Source organism: Talpa europaea (genome assembly GCF_964194135.1).
Source record: "Talpa europaea genome assembly, chromosome: 6".
Taxonomy (NCBI): domain Eukaryota; kingdom Metazoa; phylum Chordata; class Mammalia; order Eulipotyphla; family Talpidae; genus Talpa; species Talpa europaea.
Window position 1 is genome coordinate 130853491 of NC_140072.1, and position 25749 is coordinate 130879239.

At 56.9% G+C, this 25749-nt stretch overlaps 1 protein-coding gene across 4 annotated transcripts in view; it reads left to right on the top strand.

The window, feature by feature from the left end:
- The window catches only part of FARP1 (FERM, ARH/RhoGEF and pleckstrin domain protein 1), a gene marked incomplete at both ends in the record, with an annotated part of 182784 nt that extends 162024 nt beyond the window's left edge, over positions 1–20760 (top strand). For 3 of the 4 annotated variants that reach the window (XM_084234755.1, XM_084234756.1, XM_084234757.1), the window contains 11 exons: positions 7416–7494; positions 11481–11718; positions 12922–13052; positions 15975–16043; positions 16217–16306; positions 16957–17039; positions 17118–17230; positions 17693–17859; positions 19056–19163; positions 19352–19503; positions 20679–20760. In XM_084234755.1, coding sequence (XP_084090881.1) covers positions 7416–7494; positions 11481–11718; positions 12922–13052; positions 15975–16043; positions 16217–16306; positions 16957–17039; positions 17118–17230; positions 17693–17859; positions 19056–19163; positions 19352–19503; positions 20679–20760 — 1312 coding nt within the window. The remainder of the gene's footprint in view (positions 1–7415; positions 7495–11480; positions 11719–12921; positions 13053–15974; positions 16044–16216; positions 16307–16956; positions 17040–17117; positions 17231–17692; positions 17860–19055; positions 19164–19351; positions 19504–20678) is intronic. The other variant, XM_084234758.1, reaches the window with a different exon arrangement.
- Between the last annotated feature and the right edge of the window lie 4989 nt (positions 20761–25749).

Here is a 25749-nt window from a genome sequence, read left to right on the forward strand (position 1 = left end):
CAGGCACAGCCCGGGCTCCTGAATGAACCCCGGGCCGTGGCCAGGGAGCAGGGCAGTGTGTTTGGGGGTTGGATCACCCCCATTCTCACCCAGGTGCACATTGCCGGGCCTGGACAGTTAAATGGGAGGGAGGCGCCCCATTCAGGCTGAAGCCATATCCCGCAGAGGAGAGCTCAGCTCTTAACACCTGATTGAAACCCTGTGGGGTGGGGGAAGGTAGGGGTTCCCTTTCCCCGTGTGCTTTTCATCTGCCGGCAGACCTCACAGTGGCTGCATTTCACTCTACCAGGTTCCTGGCTCTCGGGAAGGCTGTCTTCCCACCTCTATTATTGCCCAACAGCTCTGAGGTGGAAGGGGCTTTACAGAAAACGGGGGGGAAGTAAAAGCAGGCTGTTTACCTGGCTAGTGGGGCCAGAAGGGGGTGTGGTGGGCAGCCATCCCCATCGGTCAATTGCTGGCCCTGTTGATGTTAAAACTCATGGCTGCGCCGGCCATTTTGTGCACATGGGGCCACTGTGGGAAACGCCCAGAAGGGCTCCTGAGCTTGGACACTGTGGTCCTGAGTGGGCCGCACACCTGAGCTCCCCCTATGTGGGGTGGGCAATGGCTGCTTCTCTCCTTACAGGCCCCTGAGGGCCACCCGGACCTCCCCACATCACTCCACAAAGTGGTTCCCCCTTAAACTGGAAGCAATTTCTCCTAAAATGTCTGCTCTCCAAAGAGGCCGTGTCCCCTGGTGGCCAGGGGTTCAAACCAGGCCTGAGCACCTGCCCTGTTCCCCACCCCTTCCCCCCACCCCCTGGGCTTTGGGAGTCGCCAACACCCCACTTCATCTCTGCACCCCTGTTAACCTTCAATAAAAGTAGCAAGGTCAGCCAGCACGCCAGAGCGCATTCACTTGGAGATAGAGAACAGCAATTCGGGGTACAAAGCTGGAGGAAGAAACCTAATACATGTCCTGAAGAGAGGGACAAGTCAGGATTTTTTATAGAGAAGAAGTAGAACGAGGTCACGGGGCTGGTGATGAACAGATGGAATCAAAGGTCAAACGGGCAGGCGGGGTCTCAAGTCAGTGAACGTCCTCCTGGCGGAGCAGACCTCGTTCTTGCTGGTTTCTTCATCTGCTGGTTTGGGCCCGTCCAAAGGGTCCGGCCAGCCCGGTCTAAACAACAAGCACCATCTTGTGGCCGTGATGGCCGCCAGGGGCCCCTTTTATAAAATGGCTTCCTTATGTCACCTCGGAACCCCGGCACCGAACTTTTGAAAGGTCGTCCATGGCTGTAGGTGGCAGACTCTCAGCTCCAGGCCGGCGTTGCCTGCACAGGTGCGTGCTTGGCCGTAAGCTCTGGTCCCCCCGAAAGGTTGATGTGGTGGACTACGTCTCCATAAGGAAAGGATCCGACCACTCCATTATTTTGCTGTTGCCGAGATGAGAATGTTTGTGGAGGCTGACTGGAAAGATCTGTAATTACTCCATGGGGGAATAATCGCGGCCCCACATACTTGGTCAAGATGGATAATTCCTAGCAGACGTGGGAGCGTCTGAGGCCTCCCGTCCCACCGCGGTGCGCTCACCGGCAAGCAGTGAGGGCGTTTGACTGGTTTGGAGTAAATCAGCCACGGTGCCTTTTCTTCTGGAACTTCTTTTTTTTTTTAATTTATTTTTGTATTCCCCATACAATTGCAACCCCCTTATTTTGACCCCAACCCTCCTTTCCCCAACCCCCTTCTGGAACTTCTTGTGTGAGGAATCCCAGTGCCTCGCTGACTTGAAATGCTCTCTGCGCCCCAGCCATGAATTCAGACGTGACGAGGAAGCCAGGGTGACGGCCGCGTGTTTGGAATCCTGAGCCACTTTTTAATCCCGCAAAGTCAATTAACTGCATTGATTTTTCTACCTGTCAGGTGGAGTTAGCCCAGTGGAAGCCCTGATCCCTGCCTCCCGCCTCCTACCCCTCTCCCCGCCAGCTCCCAGAATTCCCGCCACGGTTACTAGCTAACCTTCTGATCACTAATCACTTTCCACCTGGAAGCTCAGTGCCTTCCACACCTGTTAACGTTCTGCAGACACTAGATGCCTTTGGGGGCCCATGTCTGCCTGCTCCCCTTATTCTAGATGGGTGCTCTGTCTGAGGTCTGCTTGTTTGCGTGATTTCTCCTTTGTCAACAGCCTCACAGCTCTTGTTAAGATTCATTTTGTTGTGGCTTTACATCCTTTGATGCCTCCTCTCTCTCTCAAGCAGTTCAGAGACCATTCACAAATGCAAAACAGCAAGAGGAGGTTAAGTAAGGACACCTGGCTACCTGTGGCGACTTCAATTTAAAATCATTTAAGTTGAGATTTTTCCCTGTAACAAGGGCTCGTCAGCCACGTGCGGCTGGTTTTCAGCATGGCTAGCAATAGAGGACGCACTGCCGTCGTCACAGAATTATCCCAACACACACACACACACACACAGCTGCTCCTACAAGAGCTGCTCAAAATACCACAAAACATGCAGCAAAATGCCTTGCTTTTCTCCAGGGCAAATCTTGAAGCACTAAGTGTGCTTCTGTCATGTTTCCAAGGCTCAAGGCTTTTATAAAGCAGGGCAGGGAGGTGACTGGCCAACGATGCCCCGTGCTTTTGCACGGAAATCATACGTGGCACGAGTACAAGCTACGCTATTGTGTGCGAACTCTGTGTACAATAGACCTTGGCAAAGCTGGCTTATTGATCAAAATGAAAATGACCGCTATGCTTGTCCCATTTGATCGTCAAACACTGGGGTTTGCCCACTCGGCCCCTGGCCAGGGCTGCTCTGCCACCTGTTTTAGTTTTCGTTTGGAAGCCGCATCCACTGAGTGTTTGCTGCAGGAGCAGGCGGCCATCACGCCGTTAAGGAGGGTCAGCTGTGCCCTCTTCTCTCTCCCCTGCAGGGGGGAGGCGCTTGTGTCCTGCCTCGCTGGCTTTTTGGCCCAGGTGTGCTGTCTTAGGAGCGTCTGCGCAGCCACAGTTCCTGTCTGTTTCCTTCACATCCCTGTAGTGTCTGGGGGGAGGGAGAGTTCTTTTTTAATATTCATTTTATTACATCTTTCTTAACTTTTAGAAAGAATCTGATTTCTCCCCTCCGTGTTATCCGCGTAGTTCTCGCACAATCACAGCACCCGGGATCCATGTCTGCTGTCCTGTGTGCTCTTCCCTCCCGTTTTGATCCCTCCCCCTGCCCTGCTACCCACCCCCCCAGGAGGGGGAAATTCTTGAACAGTAATAGTTCCGCCTCCAGCGGAGGCACAGGGCTCCTGGCCTGGGGGAGCTGGGCTGTCTCACCGTAGCTGGACCCCAAAGATGCCAGGACCAGTGCGCCTGACCCCAGCCCCTTCTGTGGGCACAGCGGTAAGGAGGACCTCTATGGTACCCTCCCGTGTTGGAAGAGGAGTGGCTTTAGGATTTGATGGGTGCAATTTTGGTTCCTGTGAATGTCTTCTGTGCCCAGCACTGTGGTTCGTGTTTCGTACTGTTCATCCTTACGGAACACCGTTAGGTGATCGTTGTTCTTGCTGTTTTCTCAACTCACAGGTAGGGAGACGAGGCTTAGGGAGGGTGTAGAGGCAGGACTGGACACGGTGCAGGTTTTCTGATATCCAGCAGACCGGGTAAAGGAGGAATCGGAGTCCTCAGTGGTTTTGCAGGTTTTTTATTGGGGTTCACCAGGCATATGGCAGGCAGGGGTGCTGGGGGGCCGGGAGGCTGGCAGGCCTGCCAGCCCCCAGCAAATCCTCACTCTATCTGGGCTCTCTCTGCTTCTCTTGGCTTCTGCTGCTGCTTTCTCAGCTTCTCTTTCGGCTGCTGCAGGCGTCCCCGTGACGCCGCCCTTAAAAGCCCAGTCTCAGCCCAGGTGAATCCCATCTACCTCTGCCCACACCCCACTCCAGGTGCCGCCATCAGGCATGCACTCAGGACCGCAAGGATCCATCGTCTATCCTGATGGCGGGAGGGCAGAAAAGCCTGACATTTTTCCTTACCCTACAGAGGGTAAGTTGGCAAACTCAGTGGGTTCCAGACACCAAGTGGTTTTTGAAATCTGGACTGTCTGGCTGTCTCTCTGCTTGTGATTCTAGGAGCTTTAGGACTAACGTTTAACAAGAAAGGACTCAAAACAGCAGCCTCAGAGCCGTTCGCTTGTAACAGGAGAACAACTTCCTGCCTCCCCCACCGGATCCTTCCCCCCAGTCTCAGCCCTAAGCATGAGTCCTCCAACCTGTAGCTGCGGACGCACCCCAGTCCCCTGCCCTGGAGGCGCCTCTCACCCACTCCTGCCCTCTAGTGGCCGAGTCAGTGTTTAATGCGTGGATTTTCCCCTTCCGGAATTCCCAAGGATGCGGAAGTCCAGCAAGGGAGGCAGAATCCACACAGTACGTCTTGCTGATGTGTAGAGTACGTGCGTGCATAGATCATATTACAGATGCCTAGACTGTGTGTCGAGTACATTAAATATACACAACTGTTAAATAATATGTAAACATGGCATGTAAGGGAAAGCATTTTAAAAATATAAATATGTATAAATACATATTAACATAGCCTTACAACATGTATAATTACATCAGATACACACTATATTTGTATAGATATTAATATAGTAAATGTGTGCACATATACATATGAGGTTGTATGTCAGCATATGTTAGTATAACCTGTTACTCTGGCTAGTTTGTTTTTGAATCTCACCACCCCACGTATTAACAGGAGGTTGATGTCCCGGAGTTTACTGAGCCACACATTGTTCTTGTTCTTACACGCACACAGCGACAGGCTCCCGGGCCTCGTTCCGCCTCCCGGGGTCAGAATGCCCAGGTAGACCAGGTGGACGCGTCCCGTCTGGCTCTGAGCTTCAGTTGGTCTTTGTGTCTCAGTCTAATGAGATGAGCCCCCATTTCGTTGGGGGGGCAGGGGAGGCTGGGTGTTGAGTAACTGAGCCTGGCGTAGCTCAGGGCTGCCGGACCAACCAACGGCCCCATCCGCCTGCTTCTCTGGGAAGGGATCTCCTGGCCCCGACCAGAGCCAGGTCTGCGTCCTGCTGAGGGGCGGCCTGGGGTGCCCGGCACTGTCAGCCGTGGTTAGGGCCTGTCTCTACAGCAAGGTCATCTGCCCAGTGGAAATCCACCCGTGGACTTCGTGTTGGCCCTGGGGTGGGGGTGAGCGGGGGTTCATCCTGGTGACCTTGCCCCACCTGCGCCTCCAGCTGTGAAAGTGTTTCTTGGCCCTCCTGAAGCTGCTGGGTGCAGGCCTAGTGGACTTGTCTTGTGGCGCATCAGCCCCTCCCCCAGTAGGCCTGGCCTTAGACCTCACAGCCTTTGGTCCTTTTCTGCCCTATCTGCTGAGTCGCTGACAGGTCAAGTAGTGGTGGATGAAGCGTTCACACGGGTTCCAGAAGACTCAGGGACACGTGTGTGTGTGTGTGTGTGTGTGTGTGTTTGTGTGTGATTTGAGGACCGTGTGAGACTTGAAGACTGTGTTCATGTGTAATAACGTGCACTGGCTCCTGAATTTCGCATTGAGAAGGCCTCTTAGAACATGGTTTTCTGAAAAACTGTCACAAGACTTTCCAGCTTTGTTCCCTCTGGAATTACACAGACAACAAATACGTGGCCATCCTCCAAGCAAGGAAGGACCCTTTTCTCATGAGGTTAACATCCAGAGGATGTTCCGGAAGAGTCATAATTACTTTTTCATGTTCTTGATAATAAAATGACCTTTTGGCTCTTCAAGCAGATGGTTTGCATTTGTAGATTTAGTAGCATTAAAATGTGGAGGAAAAACTCCACAGTATTTCTAGTGTTTCTTTTTGAGGCAGGAGGGATTTTGGGTTTTGTCCCTGTTTTCAAGGAAGGACTGGCTCAATGTTCTAGAACCAAGAAGGGAAGGGGACAGAGGGGGTGGAGCTGCCTGTACAGGTTGCATTCACTTCCCAGCACTCCCTGGCTTCACCAGGCCCCCAGAGTGGGTCCCCTTTATATTGTGTGTCTGGCATGGGGGACTGTTGAGCAGTTTCTAACCAGCGCCATTTCTCAGGTAACAGACTTGCAGGAAGAGATGGGGCTGTACTCACAAGCCAGTGCAGGAAAGAATGGCCCCTGGAATTTGGGGTTTTAACATCAGTGCATTTTCTTTTAATAAATAGTTGACAACAGAAAAAGGGAAGCGAGGCCAGCGGAACCTGCTTCCAGTCCCCTGTGTCTCCAGGACTCTGTTGTCCCCTGGAGTCAGGGCGTCATCTGTGGGGAGAAGGAAGTCCCTCCCTAGCTGGGGTGCCCGGCACTGTCAGCCGTGGTTAGGGCCTGTCTCTACAGCAAGGCCGTCTGCCCACTGGAAATCCACTCGTGGACTTCATGTTGGCCCTGGGGTGGGGGTGAGCGGGGGTTCATCCTGGTGATCTTGCCCCACCTGCGCCTGCAGCTGTGAAAGTGTTTCTTGGCCCTCGCGCCCTCATCTGTGGGGAGGAAGTCCCTGCGCCCTCATCTGTGGGGAGGAAGTCCCTCCCTCACTGCCAGTGGAAGTGGGAGGTCCCCAGGTCTCCCCTTGCCGACTCGAAAATATCTACATTGCACCCTTTGAATGAACCAAAGGCCTTTGTGTGCTGAGCAGCATTCCCTTTTGAAAGTTTGGGGGTCCCTTGTTACAGTACCAGATCAGAGCCACGTACCCACACACCCAGTCGAGACGGTGTCCTGTCTCCTTGTGCAGACGTGTGGTGCATAGTCCGAATCAGGCTGTTCTGGCTCAGACAGGGGCTCAGACGTGGCTGAGACATCGGCTTGAGCCCTGAGCTGTGAGGAATATGAGTGTGAACCCCCATGCTCTGGGGGAAGCACACGCATCTTTGCCGGCGGGTCTGGGAGGCTCTGGCCCTCCCCTGTGTGCCTGGGTCAGCCGTTCTGCCCTCTGGGTCACGGTCCCATCCCCGCCCCCCATGCCCGGATCTCCTGGACTTCGTCAATCACATTTTCTCTTCTCAAGAACTTCCCACAAAATCTTCGTTTCAGGCTCTGGGCTCTCGGGAGCAGAAACCTTGATTTTGAGGCTGAGTCTGGCTCCTCACAAGTGTTTGTGGGCAGAACGGGTTATATGGGCCTCCCACTGCTAGTGTCCCTGTGCTGATGGCACGACACGAAGATCCTGCGCGTGGACGGGGCAGAAAGAAAACATGAGACCAAACTAAAAAGATCAGAAAATGTTCCTCTTCGTCTCTTACAAAACACAAATCGAGTTCTTTGTCTGCAGCACGACTGGGGTGATTTCCAAGTCTCCTTCCGGCACTGAGATGCTGTGAGGGTGCAGAGGGGTCGTGAGGGGCGATGCCGTGTGACACGGGAGGGGGTGGGGGGGACATTTCCCTGCAGTTTTCGCTGCTAATGCTGTGCTTTGCCCCCAGGGAAGGCCGATCCAATGCCCAGCTCAAAGATTACCAAAGAATCGGGGACGTCATGCTGAAAAACATCCAGGGCATGAAGGTGAGCGCGGGGCCTGGGTGGGGCGGCCAGGGCTGGGCACCCAACACAGCCAGGACACACCTGTCCCCCCTGATGATTTTATTGGGAAGCATAAAGGAAAATCCACTCACTGTGGGGGAAGCAGTTTTAGTACTTTTTCTCTTCAAAAGTTCTGTGTTGTAACCCAAGCAGTAGGTGTTTTCTGTGACCAGGTCATTTAAAACTTTAAAATTATGCAAACAAAACATTTTTTGGTACAAGAAATATTTCACCTTTGGCTTCTGGCAAGCTTGGAGGTGTGTGGGGATTCCAGTTGGTTCTATGACCCTAAGTGAGCGCACAGTGTGTGTATTTTTAACCATCCAGCCACCTCGCCAAGCTACCAGAGAATCCAGCGTGTTGAGATGATGCTCTACCTCATTTTTTTAAATCTGCCCATTTCTTTTATTTGAAGTTGGTTTTTTTTTTAAAGATTTATTTATTTATACAAGAGCCAGGGTACAGGCTAGAGGCATGGGAGGGTGAGAGGATTCACCAGAGACAGAGTGGGGAGCAGAACAGGCAGACTGATGAAACACACTGCTGAGGGGAGCAGCGGGCAAGACAGGAGAGGTCTGCTTTGCCATGTGGATTTCTCCCTGGCTGGCCGGGGATCGAACCTGCGCTGCAGAGGCTGTGGATAGCTTCACAGTGCTGAGCTCAACCCGCTGCGCCACTGGGGGGGCCTTATCTGAAGTTTTCATTGTTCATTCATTCATAATTGCTTTCCTCTAGAAAGTTTTAATTCGCACAATTTATCTTTCGTCTCTCAACTGTCCAGGGCTTAATTTTCTTAACTGGTAAGTTAAGAGCAAGGTAATACCCCCCTGGAGGTCACTTGCTCATACTGCCACTATTTCATTCTGTCCATCCATTCATCTGTCCGTCCGTCTGTCCATCCATCTAGTACTTGCTGAGCACCTGCCACATATATGGCACTTGCAGAATAAAAATCACCATAGGGGTTTGAAGCAGTTCCCAAGAACTTGGCTAAGTTGTTGGGCATTTCATTGTTTCCCCTGAGAACAGAGGCAGGACAAGGAGGAGGTGGGGGGGTGGCTGCTACTGGGAAAGCTGGAACCTGAGGCGACTCAGGAGGTTGCCTGTCCGTCTCTCCCCTTAACAAAGACCAAGCCCTCTGGCTCTCACTTGCTTTTTTCACTGTATCCAAAAAGCAAAACTCCCCTCTTAGGGCCAGATCAGAGAGACGCCTGGGGGCCAGTGGGGCTGTGGATCCTATGCAGATGCGGAGGTGGCGCAGGAATTATCTAAGATGTTCCGCACATGAGTATTTTTAATGCCATCAGAAAGGCTGAGGCACAAAACTCAGATCTGACAGTAGTAGGCGTCATTTTACTTTCCATGGCGTTTATTAACCTTACACTTAATTACACGCTATAATGTTTATTAATGTTTTTATTAACTGATCTATTTTAGAGCAATATTAGGTTCACAGAGAAACGGAACAGGAAGCCATGCCCCGCCCCGCACCCCCGGCGCGGACATCTGCGCGGGTGCGGGACACGTCACACGTGATAAACCCTTCTCCGTGCGTGTCTCAGCCAATCGGGGCCCCACAGGGAGTCACGCTTGGTGCCCGGCATTCTGTGTGCCTGGCGACGCGTGCACCGTGGCCCAGGGCAGGGTCCTGGGCATCACCCCGGCTCGCCCCAGCCTCCCTCCTTCCCCCAGGCCCTGGCATCCTCTCGTCCCTCTCCCCCTAGTTTTGCCTTTTCCAGAACGGCACAGAGTGGGGATCCTGTGCTATGTAACCTCTCCGCTGTTAAAAATGCCCCTTTCCTTCTCTTCTGTGACGTGCTCGTGTCACTTCCCAAGTGATCTCCCGCATAACGAGCCCCTCTTCCCGCCTCCTGCACTTCCTCTCCGCCCCACTGGCTTCTCACCCCGTCTCATGGGGTCCCTTCACGTGAGAGGCTGCGGTGGGGGCTCCCATCTGCTCTGTTCCCCTCAAAGAGCCTGCGATTCCTCTGGAGACACCTGGGACACCCACCAGCAGTTCCGCCCTTGGGGACGGTCCCCAGAGGTGTCCCAGCTGCTTTCAAGGTCTTCTCTGGACCGTGTGCCACGTGCCGCACTCCCGGCCCCTCGCTGGTACCCAGCGCCCCGGGCTCCTAAAAATACACCTGATTTCTGCTGTGAGCACGTCTTTCTACTTGGTCTAATGAGTTGGCATTTTTGCATTCAGTGCTGGCATTTTAGTTACTGAGCTGACGCCACGAGCATTTATAGCATGAAGCTCTGTGTGAGCAAAATAAAAATAGAGAGGCTTGGAGGGCCGCTGAAAGCCTTTTGCAAATTGTTTTGTTTTTTGTTTTGTTTTAATTGTGGTTGTTCGTGTTGGTTTTAAAGAATTTTTATGAGGTGTAAAGGGGAACAGCAGAAAGTTCTAGAGATGTAGAAAGCCAGGTGAGCGCTTCTGTCCACAAGGCTGAGTGATCTTGCAGTGCCTTCCCCACCCCCACCCCCACCTCTGCACCGCCCGAAGCTCCAGGGGCCCTGAAGGGGAGCTGTCAGTAGCTTCAGCCCCACTGGCTGTTCCAGGCCCTCCCCCAAGGGGGACGGAGGACTCCAATCCCTGCCTGAAATCCACTTTTGGCAAGAACACTGCTAAGTCAGTTGAACCAGAACCTCCCCCCATGGATATCCCGTCACCCTTGAAACTGGGTCCTCATCCCTCCACGCTCCACCCCCACCCGCAAGGTGTCTGAATACCTGGCCTGCCTTCTGGGCTGGGGACCCCGATCCCTGCCTGAAGTTAGATACCCAGGTCATGAGCTCTCGCCCACGCTGTGCAACTCCAGCTACAAACATCTGCCCAGAGGCACAAAGGCTCAAAACGCACGGAGAGAAGGGCCCCCCTTCCATCTCAAGCCTTCTCTTGCCGCCCTCACTGGACGCCCGCTCCTGTGTCTGTCCCTCGTGACCTAGAGATGGGGGGAAATTGTAGGTGTGGAGTCCCTGCAACAGGATTTTACTATGGGGGAGAGAGGTGGGCTCGGCTGCAAACGCAGCGGACACGTGAGAATGTGCAGCCAAAATGCAGGGGCAGGAGCAGGGGTCAGTGGATGGAAAATTACTAAGAGAAAACAGCAGGGGCCGGGGAGGCTCTGGCTAAGGGCTCCAGCAGGAGGCTTTGCTGAAGGCAGGCCAGGGTATTTCGACACTTCAGGGGGATCGGGGGTGGAGCCCGAGGGATGAGGACCCCAGTTTCGAGGGTGACCGGATATCCACGGGGGGAGGCTCCGGCTAGGCTGACCTAGCCGCGTTCTTGCCGAAGCTGGACTGGGCGAGGCCTGCACAGCCGGCCTGGGAGAAGGCTCCGGGCTGAAGCCAGTCTAGTCAAGCGAAGGCTCTTGCTCTGACCCCAGCGGCCCCGGGCCCGTCTCTTCTACCCCGCTGCCGGGAGCCGGCGGGCAGGAGGCGCGTGCAGACGGCAGCTGCTGTGCGGGGCTTTCTAGACGGGGCGCGCACTCTGTGAGGGGTGCGGGGGGCGCTGGCCTGCTGGAGGCCGCGTGCCATGTGGAGGAAGCCACCCGGGAGCTCCTGTTCGTGCTCCCTCCGCCTCGCTGGTGTTTTCAGAAAGCTCGTGCCTCACCAGCACGTGCGGCGGCGCCCGACGACGCTGGCTCCTGAGAGCGCTGGCGAGAGACACAGTCTTGGCCCCGGGGAGCGAGAGGACTCCTCCAGGGCCCGCTTTCCTTTTACCTCGTTCCCCTTCAAGTCGCGGCTCCGGGAGGCCGCACGCTGTCCACACCTCCCCTGTTCCAAGTCTCCCCGAGTCTCCCCGCTGCCCAGCGCCTGCGCGGAGCTGCCTCTTGCACCCTGAGAACCGGCCTGAAAGTGACGGGATGAAATGGTGAAAGCAAAGGGGCCCCCCGCAGGCAGGCGGTGTGGGGCCCAGGCCTTCGGGTCACTGAGTGGCTCCCCGTCCTGTGTTCTCCCCCCAGCAACTGGTGGCTCACCTGTGGAAGCACAGCGAGGCCCTGGAGGTGCTGGAGACCAGCATCCGGAGCTCGCGGCGGCTGGAGAACGTGTGCAGGGACTTCGAGCTGCAGAAGGTGTGCTACCTGCCGCTCAACACCTTCCTCCTGCGCCCGCTGCACCGGCTCATGCACTACAAGCAGGTGCTGGAGCGGCTGTGCAAGCACCAGGTGCCCAGCCAGGCCGACTTCCGGGACTGCCGAGGTGAGCGCGGGCCCGGACGGGGCAGCCCTGCCTTGTGTTTGTGACCTCTTGATGGCTCCCCAGGCTCACCAGGTCCTCCGCCTCTCTCCTTCCGCTTCACATCCATTTCCCCCGTTGGTCCTGGGTGGTTCGGTGCACGGAACCTGGAGGAGCTCCCTAAGAAACATCCCCTCCAGGAAAGCTTCCTCTGCCCTCATGATGGAAAACCATCACCCTCCGGGCACCGGCAGGGAAATGACCTGTCCGTGCCCCTGCGTGTGGCTGCTGGGTGCTGGCCCCATGCCAGCCCTGCTCATAAGCCCTTCCCTGGTGTTTAGGCTTAATCTTCCTGACAACCCAGGAGGCAGGGGTGACATCATTTCACAGAGGGGGACAGCTGGGAACAGAGGGGTTAAAGAACCTGCCCAGGGTCACAGCAGAAGAGCAAGTAACTTGGGACCCACCCCCAGAGCCCAAGTGCTTGACCACCCCCACCCCAGGGTGCTGTGGTGAGCATCTAGCCCCAGGGCCGTGCACTGGCCAGGCACCTAATGTCAGCGCTTTACTCCTGTCACAACCCCACGAGGTAAGAGTTGTCCCATTTTACAGCCAAGAAGACTGAGAGTCAGAGGGGTCAGGGGTGTCCTCAGTTAGCAGAAGGCAAGAGCTGGCCTGTTAGACCGCGCTTCCCCGCGCACCGGGGGCTTGAACCTGAGCTGCTGTCTCAGGTCATACGTGGTCTGTCGCCTGCGCTCTCTGGCCCGGCCTGATCCCAACTAGAGCCTCCCCAAAAAAGAAGCCCTTCTTTGCCTCAGATTCTTTTGTGGCTACTTGGTGCTCGCTGGGCTCTGCTCCTTCCAGGTAACAGCAGGGAGCAGAAAAAGATCTGCCCGGGGAGGGGACACCCTCCAGGCAGTGGATCTTCCTGCTTCCTCTCCTGTCTGCCAAGAAGGGGCTGTTGTGGCAGGACAGCTGAGCCCTGTGGCTGGGACGGGGTCATGTACAGCGGAAGATGCTTTTGGGAAATCAAAGCAAAGCAAACTGATTGAATCACTCAACGCTATGGAGAAGCAGAACTGTGTCCTTTAGACCGACAGCGTCTAACAGTGCGGCTGGGGGGCGGCGGGGGGCTGGGGGGGGGGCGGGACCTGGAGAACCCAGGGAAAAGAGTGACCTTTGCTCGCTGTTAGTGCTCAGAGACCCCGCGTGTGTTCCCTCCATCAGCGGCCTTGGCAGAGATCACGGAAATGGTGGCCCAGCTTCACGGTACGATGATCAAGATGGAGAATTTCCAGAAGCTGCATGAACTCAAGAAGGATTTGATTGGCATCGACAATCTTGTGGTCCCGGGGCGGGTGAGTAGCCTGCTCTCTCGTGTGCGTTTACGGGAAGCCACACAGGTGACACTTCAGTACCTTTGGAGTCACCATCCCCCCCCCACAGGGGCCTTCCATCCGGAGGGCAGCCCGGCGAGGGCCCCAGCCTAGCCTCGCCCGACCGTGTTAGGAGACCCGCGGAGCGCCCCCCGCTGCCGCCTTTTCCTCTTCATTGGCTGATCTGCTTATTCTTTTCTTCTGAGGATTCGAGGTAGCTTCTTTTAAGTTGAGGTGAATGGAGACAGAAGATTAATTTTTTTTTTTAAGATTTGGGTAAAATGGTGATTTCAACAGTGCGTGCAAAATGTGTTTTTCAAAGATGCAGTTTTCTTTTTTTTTTTTTTTAAAGATTTGTTTATTTATACACGCACTGGGCACAGTCAGACGCGCGGGAGGGTGAGAGAATTCACCAGAGCCAGAGCGGGGAGCAGAGCAGGCAGAAGGACCGAAGGACACTGCTGAGGGGAGCAGCGGGCGGCAGGAGAGGTCTGCGCGCCATGGGGGACCCTCCTCCGGTGGCCGGGGAGCAGCCGGGGATCGAACCGGCACCGCAGAGGCCGCGGGCAGCTTCGCAACCCAGCGCTCAACCGCTGCGCCACCGGGGAGGCCCAAAGATGCAGTTTTCTGGTCATAGTTTTTTTTAGGAACTAAAATAACATGTAGCCACAAAAGGATTCCTGGAGAGATGCTGGTTTACTTGAGCGCTGACCCTCCCAGCACCGTCAGCGGGCAGCGCTCCTTCTTGGGGACCCGCATACCCCGCTGCCAGCCGCTGGGGGCACGCAGCCCAGCAGAGGCACCAGGGACCTCTCCCGGTGCTTGCGAAGCCGCTGCCATTGCCAGGGACTCAGATGAGTTGCCGCATCTCGCTCGCTCTCTGGGATCCGTCTCCTCCGGCACCCCCATTTCACACGGCAGCTGACCTTTGAACAACACAGGGCAGAACGAAGTGAGCTCACTTCTGTGTGAATTGTTTTCAGTAACTTAGGTTGGAAAACCTTTTTGAAGATTTGCCACAATTTATACATAACTTGATGAACCTCATAGCCTAGAAATACCAAAAAAAAAAAAAAAAAAAAGCCATGAGCACCCGAAATCCATGCAGGCGACAGTCACCACTTCCAGGCCAGGCGAGGCTGAGCCGCGAAGTGGAGAGATGAGAGCAGACGTCATGGCAAGGAGGCTCCTGGTAAAGCAGACGTCATGGCAAGGAGGCTCCTGGTAGCTAAGTCTTAGGGGAAGCCAGAGTTACATGGGCACTCCTGGCTTCCAGGAGCTGCAGCCCTCCCCCTGCACTGCCGAGCGTCAGCTGTATACACCGCCCAGGTTTAGCATGCGCTCGACCTCCTGATCCCTGATCCCCGCCACCTCCTTCAGACAAGTATCTCGTCGTGGGGGCCACTCGGTCTTACCTGCGGCAGCTGCCCCAGAACCCCGATCTGTGTAACTCGGGAAGATGGGGACCTACCCTGTGTGTTGGGGTTGTCAGGAGTTACGTGGTAGGCGCTGGGTGTACATGGCAGCTGGGGCTTGCTTGGGCCTTGCTGGTAGAAATGCCGTAGGCAAGAGCCCATGGCCGCCGCCTTTCCTCCAGCCCCAGCCCTGCGGAGGCTTGAGTGTCATCTCCGCTTCCCTTTGGGCGTGAGGAAATATTTAGCTATTATGCTGCGGGGCTCACAGCACCTGTAAGGAGCTCCTTGCTTCGAGGAAGGTTTCCACGGTCCTGTGGAAAGCATATCGGACCTAAGGAAGGGGGGCCTGGGCTCATTCCCACCTACTAGAATATTCTTTCCCTTCTGCAACATGGGGACCTGATCCCTTCCCTGCTGGGTGTAAGGATCAATCGAAATGTTCTGTATCCAGCGGACACAGCAAGTGTGGCTGCCCTTCCCCCGCCCCTCATGTGCAGCTTCGACTAACGGTTCTCAGCAGGTTATGGGTCACAGCATATTCTAGGCCTCATACGCATGTAGCCAAACACGGGCCCTGCCACCCACCATCTACCTGGGCGAGTTTCTTAAGTCATCTTGCTCCTCAGTTTCCTTTTCTGTAACATGGGGACCATGTCCATTCAGCTCACGCACGCAGGATCAGCACCCAGGATGTGCCCAGTTCACCCACGTGCTAAATCAAGTGGGGGGCATTATTATTTATTAAGGGGCTATCAGACTTGGGGTGCTGGTTCCTCACAGCAGATTTGACGCATTTCCAAAATCTGACTCATCAACCTGCTTCACCTCCATTGTGTTTTTGTTTTTTTGGTCAAGTCAACCTGGAATAAAATGGGGAGGAGGGGTCTGAGACCCCCAGGGAGTGAGTGCTGGGGAAGGGACACTTCACACCCCTCGGCCAAGGGATTCCCACGCATTCATCTTCTTTCTTTTCACGGAGACTGGCATGTGGCTGACAGCATGACGCAGGCTTCATTGATTACAGCTTTCATGGAAGGATTTTAAACTACCAGGCACTCTGGTGGGCAGAGGAAGGCCCTGGCGGGCAGACGAAGGCTCTGGTGGGCAGAGGCCGGCTCTGACAGGGAATTACAATGCTGAGAGCAGAGCTGAGCGGACCAGGGCCCCTGTGACCTGCCGCCGAAGCCCTCGCTGCCTTCCAGGCAGAACCCCGCTAACTCCTGCCAGGGCTAGTGTGCCCTGGTGGCACTAGCCGCTGGCACAGTGCTAGGCCCGACTGCTTGGTCTGTGGCCTCTGAGTGTTTCCTGTGACTGGAGCCGGTGGGAGCAGCTGCCTTGAAGGGCGAAGAGGCGCCTGGAGGCAGAGCACAAACGAGCAGTGACTGCGCACATGATCCCGCCCTCTCGGCGAGCGCAGCACGCAGGTGTGAGCAGGTGTGAGCGCGGCACTGCCCGGCACCGGCCACCTCTGGGTCTCTTGTCCCCGCAGGAGTTCATCCGCCTGGGAAGCCTCAGCAAGCTCTCGGGGAAGGGGCTGCAGCAGCGCATGTTTTTCCTGGTGAGTGGCCGGAGCTTGTACTCATCGTGACTGCGGGCCTGGCCGCTGGGCCGGGGCCTGGCAGGGGGCGGGCAGGAGCCGGCTGCACGGGTTGAGATACTGTTGCAAACACTTTCTGCACTTGGTGGTTGCAAACGAGCCGCTGGTCTCAGCGCCTGTCCTTGCTCCCGCAGTTCAACGACGTGCTGCTGTACACGAGCAGGGGGCTGACGGCCTCCAATCAGTTCAAAGTCCACGGGCAGCTCCCCCTCTATGGCATGACGGTAAGTACTTGGCAGGCACGTTGGGGGCCCTTCCCCTCGGGGTGCCTGCAGGGACTAGGGCCAGTGACAAGAACAGTGGGGATAAATATGGCAGTGGGGGCCTTGCAGGTGCTCCAGGAAACCTGGGGGTGCTGGGGCTCCCCTGGGCCCCCTCCCAGACCTGGTTTCTCCTCCAGCACGAGGGAGGAGCATGTAGGCATGTTCCTTCTAGAAGCAGGTGAAGAGGAAGCCGGACAGGGCCTGTGCTGTGAATTTGCATCACAATGCGGGGCCAGGAAGATATTCCTCACCTTGCACAAGGGACTGGGGGGTTGGGGGGTTCCTCCGAGTGTGCTGGCGCACAGGGCTCTTCTGCGGCCTCTGGTTGGCTGCTGCACACAAGGGGCCACGGGCACAGGGCTGCTGGCCTAGCGCACCCCACACTCCACAGGAGAAGCAGAGGGGAGCTGGGGACTGTCAGAACCGTTCAACGTGCTGAACTTCTGTTCGTCCCCCCAAACTTCTGACTTGCTGCTGTCCTCAGCAGGGGCTCCTGCCCCCCCCCACCCCCCCAGTAACCACTTCTCCGCAGCCTGGGCCTGTAGGCGGCCTAGTGGACACGTGTAAACGCACTGGGCGTCCCGTTCACACTATGAACACTTGCCCCACAGATCGAGAAGACGGAAGACGAGTGGGGTGTCCCCCACTGCCTCACCCTCCGCGGCCAGCGGCAGTCCATCATCGTGGCCGCCAGGTACCTCTCACCGCCCCCTCCGCCCCTGACCCTTTGACCTGCCGCCCCAAGACCTGACTGACACCCGTATCTCCTCAGTTCTCGGTCCGAGATGGAGAAGTGGGTGGAGGACATCGAGATGGCCATCGACCTGGCGGAGAAGAGCAGCAGCCCCACCCCCGAATTCCTCGCTGGCAGCCCCCCTGACAACAGTGAGTGGGGGGCCAGTCCCCAGGGGGCTCCATGGGCCCACGCGCCGCTCACTGCAGGCCTGTTACCCGGGGCCTACGCTGTGTTTAAAGCCGAACATCAGGAACTTTTTTCCTAACAAATAAAAAGCACCGAGACAGCGTGCGGGCGCGGGGAAGTCCTGCTTGGGGGCCAGCGCCGGCACCTGTCGTACAGGACGGCAGCGTCTGGGAGACAGCAAGGGCGCCCACTCACAGACCAGCACTGGGCCTGGGGGCATTAGGGGGTCCCGGCAGAAGGGCTGGGGTGGGGGCACCCCTGGGTGGGCCCTGACCAAGCAGAGGGCAGTGCGATTTCCTGCTCCCTGGGTACCCGGTGTCCCCCAGGGCCAATCTGAGCCCCCAAACCTTCCAGCTCCAGGAGGGGCCGGCACAGGGCCCTTTCCTGGTGAGCAGAGACCCCATGTGTCGCCCTTGCGCCTCCAGAGTCCCCCGAGGAGGCGGGGGTGGCTGACCAGGAGTCGGAGGACGACCTGAGCGCCTCGCGCACGTCGCTGGAGCGCCAGGCCCCGCACCGCGGCAACACCATGGTGCACGTGTGCTGGCACCGCAACACCAGCGTCTCCATGGTGGACTTCAGCGTGGCCGTGGAGGTAGGCGGGCGGGGCGCTCAGTCCCCGGGGGGAGCCCCTGGTGTATTTGGCGTGTGCTGGGGGGAGTAGGCCCCCAAGTGTGGGGAGGGAGCCTTGCGCTCACCTGGCCTCATGTGACGTGGACTCTCACGATGCTGCAGAGGTGCCCCCCCCCCCGTTTCACTGTCAGGACACCCCTTTTCCTGGCCCCTTCTGAGAGAGTGGGAGAGGCAGGCGGGGCGCAGCCGAGTCCCCACGGCCCGTGTCTGCTCCCAGCCGCTTTCCAGCCTAGTCCGTGTCGTCCCGGCGGACTGAGCGGCGCAGGGGCAGACATGGACCGTCTTCCTGGCCTAGCGGTCCGGCTTAGGTGGGGGCACCGAGGACTGACCCAACAAGCACTTGTAGTTCTTGTGACAGCACCAAGTGGGACAGAATAAAGTAGACTCAGGAAGGATTTCAAGCTTTTTTACTGCGGTGAAGTTGCCCATTTAGCAAACAATTTCGTTACCGTGAACAAGTAGGCACGTGGAGGCTGGCCCTCACCACCAGGCCCTCGGGGAGTGGCCGCCCCCGTGTTGTCTTCCTGGCTGGAGAGCCCCTTCTCCCCTTCTCGGCTGCCTGGGAGTGCGGGCGCCAGCAGCTCCCGGGAGGGCCTGTCTGAGCCGAGCGCGCGGCTTTCTGTCCCGGGGAGGAGCAGCCCGCAGCGTCCCGCCAGGGCCACTAGATGGCGGCCAGGAGCTGCAGGCGGGGCTGGGGTACCCAGAGCGGCTCCTCCAGGGGCTCCTCCCCTCCCTGCTGGGAGCAGCACTCAGGGCGCAGACGTCTCCCTGCTGACACCACCACCTGCAGAACCCTCTGGGGAGGCTCCTTGCCGCGGTGATGCCACCGCCCTGGGCGTGCACACGGGCCTTGCACACGCAGCGCTCTGCCCTCTCCGTGTCCACAGTGGCCTTCCCCCCGGCCGTCTGTCCCAAGGGCCCACCCTTCTCCAGCAGGATGTCCTCTCAACAGGACCTCTGCGGGGGCCGCTCAGCCCGACCAGACGACAGGAACTCCAGGGTTTCTCCTTATGCGTTTTCCTGTCCGTCACAGGCAACCTCTTCCCAGAAGCACCTGTGGGCCCAGCGCAGGTGGGGAGCCACCCAGGCACCACAGTGAGGGACGCAGGGGTACCCCGTGCCGGTGTCATGTTCCTCACGGGCCTATTTGTCTTTCAGAATCAGCTGTCGGGAAACCTGCTGAGGAAATTCAAAAACAGCAACGGGTGGCAGAAGCTGTGGGTGGTGTTCACCAACTTCTGCCTGTTCTTCTACAAGTCGCACCAGGTGAGGGCCGGGCGGGCAGGGCGACCCCCTCCTGGTACCCCCCTCCCTTGAATCACCTGTCCGGAGGGTCCTGCTATGGGCCTTGGGGAGCCCCTCAGTTGGAAAGGGGGGGGCTTGCATCCGCGGGGGGGACCGGGCGACTGTAGCGATGGCCGGGGCTCACCAGGGTCTGTGGCCCTCCCTGGCAGGACAATCACCCCCTCGCCAGCCTGCCTCTGCTCGGGTACTCGCTCACCATTCCCTCGGAGTCGGAGGAGATCCACAAAGATTACGTGTTCAAGCTGCATTTCAAGTCCCACGTGTACTACTTCAGGGCCGAGAGCGAATACACGTTCGAGAGGTGAGTGTCCCTCTCGCCTCAGCGGGTGGCAAAGGCCCCTGGCAGTGCTCCCCGCCGAGGGCCTGGACGCTGCCCCTGCTAGCCCCGCCAGATGCGGGGAAGAAAATGTGCGCCGAGACCTGGGGTGACGTCCATGTTTTAGGTGTACTGAGGTGGGGGAGCCCCCCAGCGCCTAACCTGTGTGCTCTGCCGCCCGTGGCAGCTGCGGAGCCACTGTGCTCGTGACCGTGCGCATGCGGGAAGCCCCATCGGGCGCCCTTGGTCGAGGGGCTGCTGCAGGCAGGGGCAGGCCCAGGGGCAGCTGTGTCCACGCAGCCATGCGGTGAAGTGGACAGAGCCGGGCTATCACCGAGTAATTCTTCCAGTCTGAAATTTCAAGTAGAAACTCAGGGCCCCTGGGAAGTGCTCTCCTGTGGCAGGTGTCACTGACCACCGCGGGGTGGTGGGGGGCTGCCACCCCCAGGGAGGTGCTCTCTCCTGGCCACGCTGCAGGACAGGCCTCACTGCTACTGACCCCACCACCAGGGTTTCTCACGGATGGGCCGCTTCTGAGCCGGGCGCAATTCCGAGTGGAGTCTGTTCCATGGACAGGGTTGGTAAAAACCAGTAGCGCCTCCCACGGCACCCCAAGTACTTCGAAGACTCACTGCTGGACCAGTGAGCCCAGGAGCCATTCTCTGGTCTGCTCAGGACTGAACTTGAGGGTTCATCTAAGTGGGGTTCTTGTTACCTAGAAAGAACTGTGATTAGGGACTCTGTAACTAAAGCAGGGAGCTGGGGACACCCCAGCCTTTCTCAGCTCCATACAATGAGACCAGAAAGTTGGAGGGGGGAGTTCTGCCTGTGCACTGACTGTAGGGTGTGCAGCAGCCCCCTGGGCCTCCACCCAGTACATGCACCCTCTACTGTGGCGATGCTAGATAGCCCCAGGGTCCCCAGGTACTCAAAGGCATAAAACGGAGGTCCTGCGAAGATGTCGGGCCACACCCTTGTCTGTGAGACAGATCGGGGAGCAGTTTCCTCAGTAGAGAGCACCACTGTGGTCCTCAGGCGGTTCCTCAAGCACCCCAGAAGAACCCTCAGCCCTGCTGCACGGGACCCGGCGTGGGTGCTAAAAGCTCTGTCACAAACCAGAAGAGGCGGGCGGGGGCCGTCACCGCGCGCTCTCGTTTCAGGTGGATGGAGGTGATCCGAAGTGCCACCAGCTCGGCCACCCGGGCCCACATGCTGAGTCACAAAGAGTCGCACGGGTACTGATGGCGGGATGCACGGCACGGGCGCGGCGGCTTTCCCGGGAGACGTGGCCTGCCTTCTGTGTTACCACGGCCTAGTAAAATGACCGCCTGTCCGGGCTCCACAGCCACGCGCGCCCGTCTCCGCAGAACGTGTTCTCACCTTGCCTGTCCCGCTGTTCCCGCCGCCTCTGAAGGAACCGTGCTCCCCCCGCCGTCCTGGCGGCGTCCGGCCGTCGCCCCGCGGCCGGCTGTTTTTAGCTTGTGCCAGTGTTAAAACGTGGTCCTCGATCTAGTGCCAAATGACAGCGGCTCCTCCCCGGCTGCCCCCGGAGCCTGCAGACACGTCCGTTCACCCGAGACACAGGGCAAGTGCTCCCTTTTTCTTAAAGAGACTCCTATTTTCATTTATAGGCTGCTGCGTTTTAAAAACTGGACTTTGCAGTGTTGGCAATACACCTGGCACAGTCTTAACGCAACTGAGATCATTTTCAGATTTCGTTTTTTTCAATCTTTCTACTTTTATAATACTAGGTTAGTGGGACTGACTTCCTTGACGAATAAGCAATTTGCAGCCCCGACACTCCACTTTGGGGTTTTGTGTTCCCACCCAACGCTGGTGACAGCCCTACTTCTTGGTGCAAGTTGACCAAATTTGTTGCCGTGATTCCTATTTGCAAACTGTAGCGGGCGGTTTTCTGTGCAGAGAAGCGAAGTCCAGGGCCACGGGGGGCCGCCGCCGTGCCATGCGTGGTGTAGACAGTGGGACGATATTGAGCTGTGGTGTGTTGCTGTCTGTTTCACAAGCATGAAATCCTGTATGTCAGTAATCAGGGCCATTTGTGGTGTTTCGTTCCAGGGAGTAGTTGTGAGCCGACCGAGGCGTGCGGGCGGCCGCGGCTCGACACGGCTCGTTCAGTAGTAGTGTATATCGTGCCTGTTCAGAGCTACCTTCCTCTCTCCTGTAAACTCATTCCTCCGTGCATGGGGTTGCACATCGTGGCCGCCGGCTCCGCAGGGGACACGGTTTCTAGGACCTGCAGGGCCCAGGACTCCAAGGCCACCTGCCCCCGGTGACCGGGCGGCTACCACACCCTTCCTGCCCGAGGCCCCTCCGAGGGGCGGCCGGCCCCGCGGTCCTCTTGCAGTGCCCGGGGCCTCGGGTGGGAAGGCCTGACCCCGACGGCTGTGGAGCTGTGGCTGGTGACCATGGAAACAGTGTACAAATGGACCAGTAGCTTGAGATGTGTTAATCATTTGCCTTACAACATGTACCAGATGGTTTTAAGTACTAACAAAAGGGAATAAAAATACCTCACGCCACAATCCAGCATATTGAAGTTTAAAGGCAAAACAAGCCACCTTGTCTCCTGTCTTTCTTTCCCTCTAATGGGGTGGGGGTGGGGGTCGTTCACCAGGGGTGGGGGCAGCGGTGAGACCAGATGAGAGCGGCATCGCCTGCTCGCGGAGACCAGGCCAGCACCACCCTCGGGGAAGCTTGCTCCTGGCCGCCTCGGTACTGGGGAGGCTGGACGTTTAAAACATTTAAGCCCCAGGGCCGCGAGTGAAGCAGAGACGGCAGGGCTTCTCCCACATCAGGGGTGCAGGATGCACTGGACCCCAGGGGCGGGAAGACTCCCAGAATCACCTGTCCCTAAATCCTGTGGCCCGCGCCGGGCAGCTCCATGTCTCTGAAGGCCACCAAGCCATGCCTACCTGTGGCCAGCACCCATTTCCGTAACGTCAAGACACCCAAGTCCCAGTCACGTGGGCAGCGGGGAGCACTCCCGAGCCGCCAGGAACAAATGGGGCTTCGGCGACACCCCTGCCCCAGGCCCTGCAGGTCACAACAGAACCCCACAGACTGAGCACTTGCAAATGACAAACTTACCTCACAGTTTTGGAGGCTGGAGTCCAGGCCCCAGGTAGACCCTCTCCCTGCATCTCTGTCCTAAAGTGGAAGGGGGGCGGCCCTCACCTTCATAAGGTCTCAGCTCCACCCCCGGCCCCCTCCCATGATCAATCACACTGGGGTCAAGACCGCAACCTAAATTTGGGGGTCATCACAAACTGAGAAACCCCCCACTTCTGGTACCTTCTACACATGAAATGACATTACCAAAAAAAAAATCACTTTTCTGTGAATTTTATTGACCCTGCACGTTACAGTACCTGTGCCTCAGAACACGCCGTGCGGCACTGCCCGTTTATTGCCATAGTTTATAGCCAAAATACAGAAGCCGTATTTTTAAGGGAAGGGAATATATAAAAAGCTTATAAAACAGACCATGTATTTTTGCCAAAACAAAAGGTACAAAATACTACAACAAAGAACTGAGTTAGACACATCACGAAACCAGCTTGAGAACAAAACCATCAGCCCTGGGCAGTTATGTGGCCTTTGGTTCCCGAGACCAGGGGGCAGAGCCCACGGGGGCCGCCTCCCTTAGTGCCACTGGTGGGGATTTCAGAAAGACACAAACCACCAGGCAGCCAGCCCGCCCCCTGGAGAACCGTCTCCCCCCAGACTCACCAACTGCCTGCAGCCCCCAGGGAGACAAGCCCGGACCCTCAGGCTGGGACCCAGAGACCAGGCGCAGGTAAGCCCACTCCATCTCAACGGCTGGGCCTGCTGGCCGCCAACAGGGGTCGCCACTGAGGCAGGGTCTGAAGCCCAGGCACAGGCCTCCTTCACCAAGGACTGTTCCTGGATGGACTGAGCTCCTCAGCTAAGCACAGAGCTGCTCGTAACACAGCAACAGCTGAACGTGTCTCCACAGAAAGGACAAACTGGAAGTGATGGCAGGACGCAGCGATCCACTTTTAAAATCCAGCCCCACCACCTCCGCCCCAGGAAGCTAACGCCACAGAAGACATTTCCGATACGCCCTGGAAGGGTCTGCACTGACCTCTGCCAACCTGAGAGGGCCTCGGCTTGGGGGCCCTGTGGCAGCAGTGTCTGCTGGCGGTTCACACTGGCCTGTCACCAGGGCCCTCCAGCTACCGGCACGACCTCTGCTCGTGGTTTCTGCATCTAGTCCTCACGCTGCTACCCACTGGCAAACTGAAGGAATCTGCTCTTAGAGTCAGCAGCAGCCCAAGCAGGCGACGCTGCTTCACTGCTCTAGCGGTTCCCCTCCTGCGCTGGGCGCAGCAGCCATCTCCGGCCTCCACACCTGACGCAGAACACGCAGTAACAGGGTGAGCGCCTTGGATTTCACTGGCTTCACATTCTTGCTGCAGAACAACACGTGCGCTAGGAATGAGCCGTCCCATGCGAGCTAGCCGCCTAATCAAAAATGGATCCCTTAGAGAAATCAGTAATTCAACCCAAATCTACTTCTGTTTAAAAATAAAGGTGAAAAAAAACATTTTAGAGTAGAAAATTAGCCTCCATGAACAAGTCTCAATAACACCTGGCATGCACAGGCCTCTGCCCCTCCCCCTGCACCTTCCAGGCCCCAGGCGGGCTGACCCAAGTCACCCAGTAATGTGCTCGCGTTCCAAAGTCCTTTGTCTCCCCCCTCAGAGACTGTACTCCACAACACATGCACAAATGAGCCTCCACGAATACGAGAGACCGCCACCTGCCCTCAGATCAGCCTGGGTTTGCTGCAGGAACTCCGGCCCCACGGCCACGCCGCTGCACAGACCCTGGGGACACACCGGTGGTGGATTTGAGCCTCGCTGCAAGAAGACCCGTGCTGGCCGGCCCAGAAACCCAGAGACCACGGCCCCCTTGGCCAGCAAGGCCCCAGCAGAGGCCCAGAAACACACACCTGGTGGACAGGCCACCCGATGGGCCGCTCTGAGAACAAAACCAAGCTCGGTCGAGGTCCTGGACAGGAGGGCGGCTGCACCGGGCAGCGCCGTACAACACCTGCTACGTGAGCGCTGCTCCGTGAGCATGGACACTTGTCCCGGGGCCTTCCCAGGCGTCCAGCACACGTGAGCGTGCACACGCAGCCAGGCGCTGCCCTCGACACGCTTCAAGGAGAGTATGCGAAATGAGTGTGTTATAAAATTTATTCGTGTAAGCATTTCAGACAGTTTTTAGGTGGGCAAGATGATATGCAGATTTCACTACGAGGCGCAACAGAAGATGGTACGGACAGAAGGGGGGTGGGGCGCGGGGGTGGCACGGCTCCAAACAAACGCTGGACGACAGCTCGTCATTGAGGGGGAACTTGAAACAATAATTTAAAGCTTCATGAGGCAAGATATGTTCCAATTGAAAACACAAAGAAACAGTACCATCGAGGGAGCGGAAACCAACTTCTAAGTGTACCGAAAGGGCTGCAGGGCAAACGAGAGGGGAGCTGTGCATCTGCTGAGGTACAAATAGGAGTGTTCCAGGAGAGGGACATGAATTATTATGAATGGCAAACCCTGCAAATACAAAATAAACCCAAATCACTGGTCACATAATTCAAAATTTACAGGTAATAAAGGCAAGGCGATAGACTCAAGTTATGGCCTGTCAAATATTTACTCCACCGACAGTATCTACAGAAGCACTTGGCCAGTTTGTACACAGTGATTCCTTACGCACGCCAAAAGGTTCTGTAAAAATGACGCTATATACAAATCTGTACACAGATCCACCGGGGTGACGCTCCACCTCCCCGGGGGGAGGGGTCAACTTAAAGCAGGGTACCTGAGGTTTCGATTCTTCAGTTGCCGTATCATGATCCCAAATATACATTTCAGGGTTTGCTTTTGTTTTTAAAAGACACTTTCCTTGATATGTGCACTATGGTTAAAATTAAAAACAGGAATAATAAAATAAAATGATCGCTTCAAGGGGCCAACCCTCCCAGGCCATCCGGCCTGGAGACATCATCTGGCCTCGGCCCGGCCGGCGAGGAAGACCCTGAGGGTCCCGGCTGGGGGCTGCCCCCCCAGCGGCACGCCTGCCTCTTCAGCGGAGTCGGCAAAGGCTCTCGTTGACTTTTAAAAAGGAGGAAGATGAAAAGAAAAAAGGAAAAACAAAACCCCAAATGCCAAAGGAATT